This window comes from Tursiops truncatus, chromosome 8 (genome assembly GCF_011762595.2).
Source record: "Tursiops truncatus isolate mTurTru1 chromosome 8, mTurTru1.mat.Y, whole genome shotgun sequence".
NCBI lineage: Eukaryota > Metazoa > Chordata > Mammalia > Artiodactyla > Delphinidae > Tursiops > Tursiops truncatus.
The window spans coordinates 77355475-77367247 of NC_047041.1; the positions used below are offsets into that span (position 1 = coordinate 77355475).

The 11773-nt window shown below is 38.5% G+C and overlaps 1 protein-coding gene across 1 annotated transcript in view; it reads right to left on the bottom strand.

Annotated features, from left to right (window-relative positions):
• The window catches only part of SLC5A12 (solute carrier family 5 member 12), a 45040-nt gene extending 35633 nt beyond the window's left edge, over positions 1–9407 (bottom strand). Inside the window, exons 1-3 of the mRNA XM_033861666.2 lie at positions 9069–9407; positions 2230–2295; positions 978–1029 (exon numbers count right to left, since the gene is read on the bottom strand). Coding sequence (XP_033717557.1) covers positions 978–1029; positions 2230–2295; positions 9069–9407 — 457 coding nt within the window. The remainder of the gene's footprint in view (positions 1–977; positions 1030–2229; positions 2296–9068) is intronic.
• Between the last annotated feature and the right edge of the window lie 2366 nt (positions 9408–11773).

Consider the following 11773-nt stretch of genomic DNA (forward strand, 5'->3'; position numbering starts at 1 on the left):
ATGAAAACAACCTGAATATCCAACGACAGACAAATGGATAAAGAAGATGTGGTACATATACACACTGGAATACTACTCAGCCATAAAAAAGAATGAAATTGGGTCATTTGTAGAGATGTGGATAGACCTAGAGACTGTCATACAGAGTTAAGTAAGTCAGAAAGAGAAAAACAAATATTGTATATTAACACATATATGTGGAATCTAGAAAAATGGTACAGATGAACCTATTTGCAAGGCAGGAATAGGGACGCAGATGTAGAGAACAGACATGTGAACATGGGGGGTGGGGAAGGGGAGGGTGGAATGAATTGGGAGATTAGGATTGACATATGTACACTACCATGTGTAGAATAGGCAGCTGGTGGGAACCTGCTGTGTAGCACAGGGAGATCAGCTCAGTGCTCTGTGATGACCTAGATGGGTGGGATTGGGGGGGAGGGTGGGAGGGAGGTCCAACAGGGAGGGGATATATGTATACTTATAGCTGATTCACTTCAGTGTACAGCAGAAACTAACACACTATTGTAAAGCAGCTATACTCCAATAGAAAAAAAAAGCTAAACAACAAAGATTTACTGTATAGCACGAGGAACTATATTCAATATCTTGTAATAACTTATAATGGAAAATACTTTGCACAAAAAGTATATACAACTGAATAACTTTGATGTACAATCTAACAAAACATACTGTAAATCAACCATACTTCAAAAAAAATTGCCATAACTTCAGTGATTAGAAAACAAGCAATAATCACATTGGGTGTTTGGAACCATGTGGATACAATCAGGTAACTAGTTATTTGCATTGTTTTCAGCGTTCAGTTTATAGAGCTTTATGTTGTGACAACTACAGTAATTCAAGCACCCTAACCACAGGAATGTCTCCTCAACAAGATGTTGTGTGTACATTTCTCAAGGTGACAAGGCATGTATAAAAATGGTGGACAGTGCAAGAGAGTGTCGCTAGCTCACCTTGATTGAGGGCCAGAGCAGGAGCATACACCACCACTCCTGTGTAGAGAATCTGGTGGAGAGACAAGAAGCAGGTGAACAGTGAGAAAAGTGACACTGAAAGTAAGTCTGCCTAAAAAATTCCTTATGACCTTAGAGCTACATTTCCTTAAACTTCTTCGTCAAACACTTCAATCCCAGGCACTCTTGTTTTGAAATCCTTGGCTACTGTAACTAATTTGCAGAAGGGATAATAAGGATGTGATGGAAGAAGAGTGTTGGACTTTTAAGATGGCTGCATATTTTGAGATTTTATGGCTAGATCTGGTATATTTCTGAAGGATATGAAAATAGGGTTCAAGTTAAGTTTTTGATTCACCCTTCCACTACCCCATTATACACATATCACCATGACACAAACACATTTTAGCAATTTGAAACATAAATTTTAGAGTGGAGATGGAAATAATCCGTGATTAGAGCACCATGCAGGGAAAACTACCAACATGGGTGATCTTCATAGTGGGTATATCTTCAAGCTCCCAGACCTGCAGCCACTACACTGATGGAAGTGGACGGAGTCCCATTTAATTTTAAATGAAATTTCACCATTTAGAGATCCATGTGGGGTTTTAAAAGACAAATATCTATGGACAGGTCAAGGAGCAGTTTCTTGTTCTTAAATCCTTCAGTCAGTGAGTGGGAGTTTTGATTAAGAAAAGAGAAGGGAGTTAGCTTCTAGCAGAAAGTTCTTGGTGAGTCACGGGAAATGCATTGAGGGTGTCCCACAGGCAAGTGTGGGGCAGAAAAAGGGCACCCTAGAACCCAGGAGAGGAGTCCAAAAGGGGAATGTGGGAATATTGGTTTGAGAGTATAGTCTTAAACAGATTTTCAGCAAAACGGGTATTTCTGGTTCAACATAGTTTACTAGTAAAAAAACAAAACAAAACAGAATTAGTTACCAGATCATTTCATATCAAAAGCAACTTGAACAGGTTAAATAAGAGTTCAAAATAAATTTAAGAAAAAGCTTTTTTTCCCTTGGTGGTTTATCATATATATATTTGTTTGTCATTATTTGTACAGATATATGGGGTCTATGAAATGTGGAAATACCTTGGTATAATGATTTGTCTTGAAAGTGCTATCTAGAAGAAAGTAGTTTCTTCTTAGTGTTGAATCTTTCTTTTAATTGTGTTAATTGCCCCCTGAAATAAACAAACCCATACTTGTCACTCCCCAATCCACCTCTGCAGCAACTCTTACCCCTTACCGTCTGCAAAATGTAGATGGCTGTGGCTGCATAGCGAACTGGCTTGTTGAATCGTAGCTGTAAGTACTGGAAAGAACAGAGAGAAGGACGTGCAAAGAATCAGCAACTTTTATGTAAGCGCTGCTAAGAGGTTTTCTGTTTTCTTGGTATTTCTCTGAGTTTAGTGCTTAGTTTATAACATGATTTTACGCTATCTGTACTTGGGAGAAAAGGAAACAAATTTGGATTATTTAAAGTCAAAGATATAGTAAAACTCAATTTTTGCTCAAGCTTCCCTTGATGGTCAGAGAAGATAAATGTTTTTTATTTTTAAATTGTTATTGCTTCAATAAAAACCAGATTTTCTGGCTCATTATCCAGGGCTCTTCCTAGTAGATATGCCAAAGCCATTATTTCCTTTTATATCCCCACAGTCCCCAGATTCAGCTCAGGCCTTCCTTTCCTCTTTCCCAGATCAATGCAGTAGCCCCCTAACTGACCTCTCTAATTCCAAGCCTTGCCCACTCATTCCACCAACCACACACCTGCTGCACTGATTCTCCTAAAGCAGAGCTCTGGTCATGTCATGCTTTTCCTCAAACTTTCCAGTGACTCTCTATCATTGACAAAACAAAATGCACATCCCAGGCTTGACATTCTAAACTCTCTACTGTCTGGTCCACACCCTTCTTGTTAGCTCACATCACTAACCCTCACATGATTTATTCTCCACGTAAAATCATTATGTATAATTCAACCAGCATGCTTTGTACTCTGCAGATTTGTCCTTTGTGTAGGCAGATTTTCAGTGTGAGAGAGCCTCCCTCTCTCCAAATTCACCAATTCTTAGAGAATGGACTTGAGGATATGGGGAGGGAAGGATAAGCTGTGACAAAGTGAGAGAGAGGCATGGACATATATACGCTACCAAACGTAAGGTAGATAGCTAGTGGGAAGCAGCCGCATAGCACAGGGAGATCAGCTCGGTGCTTTGTGACCGCCTAGAGGGGTGGGATAGGAAGGGTGGCAGGGAGGGAGACGCAAGAGGGAAGAGATAAGGGGACATATGTATATGTATAACTGATTCACTTTGTTATAAAGCAGAAACTAACACACCATTGTAAAGCAATTATACTCCAATAAAGATGTAAAAAAACAAACAAAAAAAAAGGATAGCCCAATTGTCATTCCTGTTCCTACTCATACTTTCTCCTCTGAGCATTTAGGGCAACTAATATTAAACTTCTTTCATATGTAATAACACTTGATCACCTGCTGCCTTGTATTTTAGTGTTGGATTCGCGTAGCTTACTGTATTTGTTTCGTATGGCTACTGTAACAAAATATCACAAATTGGGTGGCTTAACGCAACAGAACTGTGTTCTCTTACAGTTCTGCTGGAAGCCAGGAGTTCAAAATCAATTTCACTGGGCCAAAATCAAAGTGTTGGCAGGGCTCTGCTCCCTCTGGAGGTCTTAGGGAAGAATTTGTTTCTTTGGGGTTTTGGGTGGCTGCAGGCAGTCCTTTAGCTTTTAGCTTTATCACTCTAATCTCTGCCTCTTTGGTCACACTGCCTTTTCTTCTGTCTGTCAAATCTCCTTCTGCCTCCCTCATATAAATGTGCTTGTACTTAAGACCTACCTGGTTTAACCAGGATAATCTCTCCATCTCAAGATCCTTAATTTATTCAACTTTACAGAGATCTCTTTTTCTAAACCATATAAGGTGACAGTCACAGGTTCCTGGGATTAGAACATTTATTATGATTTTTAGAGGGAGGGGGATGCATTTTTCAGCCTACCACACTTACTTTCCCTGGTACATGTAAACAGGGTCTTATTTTATTCATTTTATCTTCGTCTTTCACGTATTCATTCATTTAACAAATATTTATTACTTTCCCTCTATATGGCATTCTGCTATACAATGATAGCAAATATTATACAGTTCATGTCACAAAGGATTTTACAGATTAGAGGAGACCATTAACAAATTTATACTAAAGTAAAGTTACAGTGATGGTATGTACTAAAAAGCTACAGGGAGGTGTGAACACACTAAACAGATGGATCTGATTTACTGTTGGAGGTCAAGAAAGGTATTCCTGAACAAATATTCTAGAAGGCACTAGTATTTGTCTTCCAGTGTATGATAAACATGTACTGAATGAACAAAATGAATGTTAAAAGTAGCAAATGACTTGAGGACTTAATATCCTGGTGGTAGTTCTTGGTAGTAATTTCTAATTGGTAGCAGTTCTTTCTTATCTAATTTAAGAAAAATCATTTTGATTAACCCAGAGTTTACTGATGTGTCCTTTTCCTAGAAATAATACATAAGTAAGTGTTGATTGATGGCTTAAGGTGGAACCTTCTTTGAAACCCTAGAAAAAACTCCTCTTGACAGAATTGTGACTCAGTTTCACACTAATCCACATCTCCCAATTTACTGCTCAACCCTTCCCCCAAGGGAAGAACCACCTTATTTTCAGACCATCTTTATTCAGACAACACATTCAGTACACTGTGAGTCAGGTAATAATCAAGTGGATGTGTGACTGAGGGCACCAGCTATGAGGAAAATATTTTTAAAGAAGTAAGGAAGTCACTGAGAGAGAAACTGAAAGTCTCAGGTATCATAGGATAAAAAACAGTGCAAAACTTTTAAGCTGAAGACAACATGGGTTCAAATCACATGTCCTTGGAAGGATTAGTTTATTGCACTAAATGATGGCCACCTGTTTCTAAAATTGGCATTTGTAGGATCTAATGGTATAGTGTACGATAACATCAAGTGCAGGGACAGGAACATAGTGGGATCTTAGTGAGTGTAGTAGTCATTGTGGGTGTGACCCTGGAGCTTATTGGCACTCTCTGTCCCAGTACATGTTGATAGCATCTAACTGCACCGTGATTTTCTGCTTGAGGGCTTTATCTCACCCCTTGCACAGGGCAGACTAGAAGTGCTTGGGGGTGTTATCATTGTCTTTCAGCCAATGACAAAAGGAAGTTGGACCAAAAAATCCCAGTTATTTTTATTTCAAGGAGACCAACCCTGATATGTGATCTGTATTGTCCCCCAGAAATCCCCAGTGAGCTAGAACCTCAGTTGCTCACAATAACAACCTGCTCAAAAGCATAAATTTATTGGCTTCCCTTTTTTTCATGTCTTACTTGCCACTTGCCTACCAATGCTTAATAAAATCATTTCCCCCCAAAATGACTTGCATTAAACTCCTTGTCTCAGAATTTGCTTCTGGGGGAACACAACTTAAGACGGTGATATTTCTACCAAATATGATTCAAGTGGAGACTGCAAAATTGCTTGTAATGAGCTGTGTCTTCTGGTTGACAGGGATTCTTTTCCCATCACATGAAGAACCCGGATAGCCTACTAGAGGATGAAACCAAGTGTAGTATGCTACAAGCTGTCCCATCTGAGTTCCCCTAGACCAACGAGCCACTAACCAACCCACTAGCTGATGGCAGTTACAGAGATGGCCCCAAGTAAGACCAGAAGAACCTTACTGTCTTACTAGACTTTCTTGAGCTCAGGTCAGATTACTGATCCACAAAATTGTGAGCAGGTAAAATTGTTGGTTTAAGAAATTTGTTTTGGGATGGTATGTTACACAGCAATAGATAACTGATATAAAATGTGGTATCAGAAGTGGAGAAATGTAACAAAACCCAAACTATGTGATATTGGCTTTGGGACTGTTTGGCATATGAAGTCTAGGAAAGCAAAGGGGAAATTGTTCCTGAAAAATGGAAAGGTAGTGAGAAAACTGCTATAGGAATCAGCAAAAGTCAATGGTTTTAACATTTCAGTTTAGTTCCTCTAAATTCAGTCAATTCAGTCAAACTAGAGAGACAGTATTAAGAAAAATATATATGAAAAAAAAAGAACTAGATCAGAAGTAAGACACCTTGAATTCTAGTTTGAGCTTTGCCACTATCTCACTCTGTTATCTAAGCCTCTGGTTTCTCATCCATGAAATAAGAGACTATTCAAACTGCATAATTCTCCATCTGAAAGATTGTATTCACTCACTCACGTATCCAATGGTCATCCTGGATCGGTGTATAGTTTTAACTACAGTCAAAAGTAAAAATGGAAGTTCAGCAGAAAAGTTGCATGCTTTGTGCTTGCTTTTAAAAATAGCACAGGTAACATTTACCATCATGTTTGACTATTTTCAAAACCCCAAACCTGATATAGCCACACTATTTTCCATCTCAGGAAATAAGTCCACTTTTCATGTTGGTTCAAGTATCATGGAGCCATCCTTGACTCCTCTTTCTGTCTCATTCCCCACATGCAATTCATAAAAGAATCCTGGTACCTCCTCCCCACCCTTTCAAAATTTCACTTGCATTATCCCCTCTGTCTCCACGCTAATACCATCATTCTTGCCTAGATTACAGCAATAGCTTCCTAACTAGACCCCCTGCTTCAGCAGTAAAAACCTTATAATTAGCCTCAACATACAGCTAGAGTAATATTCTTAAAATACAAATCACATTACAGCACTCTCCTGCCCAAACAGTGCAATGACCCATCCCACTGAGAGTAAACATCAATCCTTATAATGACTTGAAAAGGCCTCACAACATTGGTTTAGACCATATCACACCCTAAATATCCATTTACAACAAATATTTTGTCACTTTATTTATTGTACTGAAATAATACTCAATAATGATATCTTATACCTACACACCTAATTTCTCAAATTTTAAATATAATTACTAAAATGCCACAAATGTAATTTAAAGGAGAACTAAAAGGAAAGCAATTTACAGAAAAAAAAAGTGTATAATCTATGCTTAGAAAACACTATGGAAGAAGTAGTAGCCTGGGCATTATAATGAAAAAGTCTGGATTAGAGAGAAGTAAGTAGTTCAGAAACTATTTAGCTTAAGAAGTCCAAGAAAAATGAGAAAGCAGGTAGACATCAGCTCACAGGTAGTGTTAAGGGTAAATAATAGCATGCTAGATCTATTAGTGTTTGATAAGACAAAGAAGAAAATAACTCTAAGTGAAGTGGAGACAACATGATGAGACCAATTATAAACTGTCCAAGTGGAGATAATGAAAATGTATGATATTGCAAATGAGTTGAGTCTAATTTATAACTTGAGGGTGAGAACAGTTCCTTATGCTTTGACACGGGAGAGGATAGTGACAAAGTAGCACAGATGACATAGATTAGTCTTGAAATCCCCCTGCATATCAAAGCATTTAAATAAGTTGGCTATTGCCAATCCCAAAACTCAATGGCTTAAAAACCAAGGACTTAATATTTCTCACAATTATTAGGATTGGCTGGGTGATTCCTCTACTTGATTCTCCTGAATCAAGGGCTGCCATGGGGCTGCGATCAATGGGAAATTCAGCTGGGGGAGAAAATCCAAGATGGCATCACTCACATGTCTGGTGATTGGTGTTGGCTGCCGGCCAGTGTGCTTCTGTTCTTCTCTACTTGTTCACTCATCCTCCAGAAGCTAGAACAACTAGACCCACTTCCTGACATAGCTATATCAGGACAACATTCCAAGAAGGCAAAGGCAGAAGCTATAAGCCTCATGAGACTTAAGCTCCCAATTCACACATCACTTCTGCCACATGATATTGGTCAAAGCAAGTCACAAGCAAGTCACCATCCCAGATTCAAGAGGTCGGGAAATAGACTCTACCCTTTCAGTTTTAACTACTTCAAAAGATCCTGGTAAGAATATCTATGGCTAAGTAGCAGAAGATGGATGATGAACAAATAAACATAAATTCAAGTTTCTATACAGAGATTGGTAGAAATTTGGGGACTGTAACAACAACAAGAACAATAATGATAAATAATATAAAACTCTTCCATGGCATTTACAACTTGCCAGGCTCTGTTAAAAGTATTTGCATATAATGACTCATTTACTCCTCACAGACATTCTTTAAGATAGGTAGTTTTATTATTCTTATTTTACATATGTGAAAATCAGGTACAGAGAGGGTAAGTCATTTTCCCAAAGTCATACAGCTAGTTAAGCAGCAGAGCTAGTATTCAAAGCCAAGTAGCCTGAGTTTAAAGTTCATACTTTAAACCCCTTTTAATGCCACACTGCTAATTCTTATAAAGAAAGAGGCAGTCCCAAAATATGTACTTTACACAATCTGAATTTCTTCTTTTTAGGGTACTACAATTTAAAAAATATGTAAAGGGCAAAGGTAAATGGTAAATTAAATTCAATGAAATGCTTATATGTCCTCTATCTGTACTGTCTCAAATCTCCTCAGTTATATATTTGCAATTGGTTTAATGTAGTAACTGAACTGTTTTACTAAAACTGTACAATCCACTGTACAACCTTGACTAAGTCATTTATCTGTATCTCCGTTTTCTTAGCTGAAAAGTGACACTACACAATGTTCTTTGTGCTTTGCAGAATACTGATGTTAATAATAATACAAGTAATAACATCAGCTTTCCTTCATTGAGAATCTCCTACAAGTTAGACAGTATATTAGATGTTTACCTACATGTTCTCATTTAATCATTGAAGTAGCCTGGCATGCTTGACTTTGTTATTTCTGTTCTACAGATGGAAAGTGTAGGTGTCTGTAGATGTCTTTGGATACAAGTGTATCTGTATCCAAAGCTTAAGCTTTCCCCAATAACACTGCAATATTTTTTCCCATGATGTATAATTGCCCTGAAAATAAGTGAGTGTTTTTCAACTATCATGTGTTATCATCAAGACAATGTGTATCACTAGAGAAAAAAGCAAGAATAACAAAACATGTTCAAGTGGAGAGGAAACAGCAACTACCTCCCAAAGTGAAGATGAAGGAAGTAGTTGTCTTACCTCATATGTGCTGGTGATGCCAGATCTGTAGAACACAGGGAGAAAGAGCTCTGATGTGAAGAGGATCACAAATGCGTACGCAATGAAGAAGATGATGAAGGATGCCCCAAAGCGGTAGACCTCAGCCGGGGTCCCCAGGACAGTGACAGCGGACATGAAGCTGGCTGTCAGAGACAATGCCACGGGGCCAAAAGTCATTTGCCGTCCCCCAACCAGAAACTCCCTTGAAGTTGCCTTTTTTCTTTCCCTAATGGCAAAGAACACCCCAATTCCAGAGGAAATGACAAAGAGGGCTGCAAAGACGACATAATCCCAAACTTCAAAGTTCTTCACCTCCATGCTGGGAAGTATGGCACCAGAGAGTCGCTCTCAACTTGGTCTCAGGGAGAAGTTCTTTCCAAAAGCAAAGCTCAGTAGAGTAGACGCTTTTCCAGGAGAGGAGATTGTGGTTGTGTGAAGAGAATGATGACCAGGGGCACTGTGTAGCACTTCGGAAACCAAGTTGTACTCAGGGAAGATCTCAAAAGTTGACGACAAAGAGGGATCTGGTAGTGGTACCAACAGATGAGAACTTGAAATCTGACCCTGGCCTGGAGCTGTCTTTTCCTCTGCTAAAGCATATGCCACAGAGAAGGAATTCAGATGTGTTCCAAAATTAATAACCACTGGGGGTGGAATGAACTTGCCAGATAACATGCTCTTTAATCTCCTAGATTTTTTTAAACTTAAGGTTAAACATTACTGGGAACCATAGAAGTGATACAAGTTCACCACCTCAGCATTTTTAATGAGTGAAACAGAATCTGTTAAATGCCAACACAACTATCACCTGTATCTTCCATCCGAGTAAGGGAGGGTGAAGGTGTGTCCCTGCAACTCCATGAGACAGTGGGTGTGGGGGAAAAGGAGTAAAGAACGAGGGATCAGGAGACCTTTGCTCAAGTTGGTGCAAACCTAAGTGAGCTGTGATATTGCTGATGAAATATTTAACCCCTCGGAGCTTCATCTGGAACATGGAATAATAACACCTCAGAGGGTTATGATGAGTCTTTAAGTGTCTCTGACTTTCTGACCCTCTTTTTTTCTGATCAATAATTAGCTATTATGTGTGCTTATAGTGAAGCACCCTGGAACATAATAGAATTGACTCTCTTTTGACTCTAGGCTTCAGAAAATAAATTTACCAATAATTAATAAATCTTTTGTAGTCCTCAGTTTTATCTTTTCTGTCTCTCCTTCATTTAGACCCATTCACAACTCTTGTACAAAGAGGTTAAGTTTTAGTTAAGACCAGGACAAATGAGAGAAAGAAGGTAAGAATCCAGTTATAGATTCTTTTTCTTATGTGCCTTAAAATTATTTTTATTTTTCCTCTTTTTTATTTTTTTAATGTTACATTGGAGTATAGTCGATTAACAATGTTGTTGTGTTAGTTTCAGGTGTACAGCAAAGTGATTCAGTTATACATATACATATACATGTAGATATTCTTTTTCAATTCCTTTCCCATTAAGGTTATTACAGAATACTGAGCAGAATTCCCTGTGCTATACAGTAGGTCCTTGTTGGTTATCTATGTAAAATATAGCAGTGTATACATGTCAATTCCACACTCCCTATCTATCCCTCCCCCCAGCCTTCCACACTGGTAACCATAAGTTCATTCTCTAAGTCTATGAGTCTGTTTCTGTTTTGTACAGCAAAGGAAACCATAAACAAGACCAAAAGACAACCCTCAGAATGGGAGAAAATATTTGCAAATGATGCAACTGACAAGGGATTAGTCTCCAAAATTTACAAACAGCTCATGAGCTCAATATCAAAAAAACAAACAACCCAATCAAAAAAATGGACAGAAGACCTAAATAGACATTTCTCCAAAGAAGACATACAAATGGCCCAGAGGCACATAGATGCTCAACATCACTAATTATTAGAGAAATGCAAATCAAAACTACAATGAGTTATCAGCTCACACTGGTCAGAATGGCCATCATCAAAAAAATCTACAAACGATAAATGCTAGAGAGGGTGTGGAGACAAGGGAACCCTCTGACACTGTTTGTGGGAATGTAAGTTGGTACAGCCACTATGGAGAGCAGTATGGAAGTTCCTTAAGAAACTAAAAATAGAACTACCATATGATCTAGCAATCCCACTCCTGGGCATATATCTGCAGAAAAACATGGTTTGAAAGGATACACACACCCCAATGTTCATTGCAGCGCTGTTTACAATAGCCAAGACATGGAGGCAACATAAATGTCCATTGACAGGTGAATGGATAAAGAAGATGTAGTACATATATGTGATGGAATATTACTTAGCCATTAAAAAGAATGAAATCATGCCATTTGCAGCTATATGGATGGACCTGGAGATTATCATACTAAGTGAAGTAAGTCAGACAGAGAAAGACAAATATATGTGATATCACTTACATGTGGAATTTAAAAAAATGATACAAATGAACTTATTTACAAAACAGTAATGGATTCTTGATTCTGCTCCTATTAGACTCTGTTTATTGTTCTAAAGTACCCCCAGCAAACCTCTGGAGGACAATTTCTCTACATCATTCATGCTTCTCCTGCCTTCTCAAAGGTCTTCCCCAACACCATCCCTACAAAACCAGTATGTTCCACAAGATCTAGTTCATGTATACCTTGCTCTGTGGAGCCTTCCCTGACTCACATCTCCTGCTG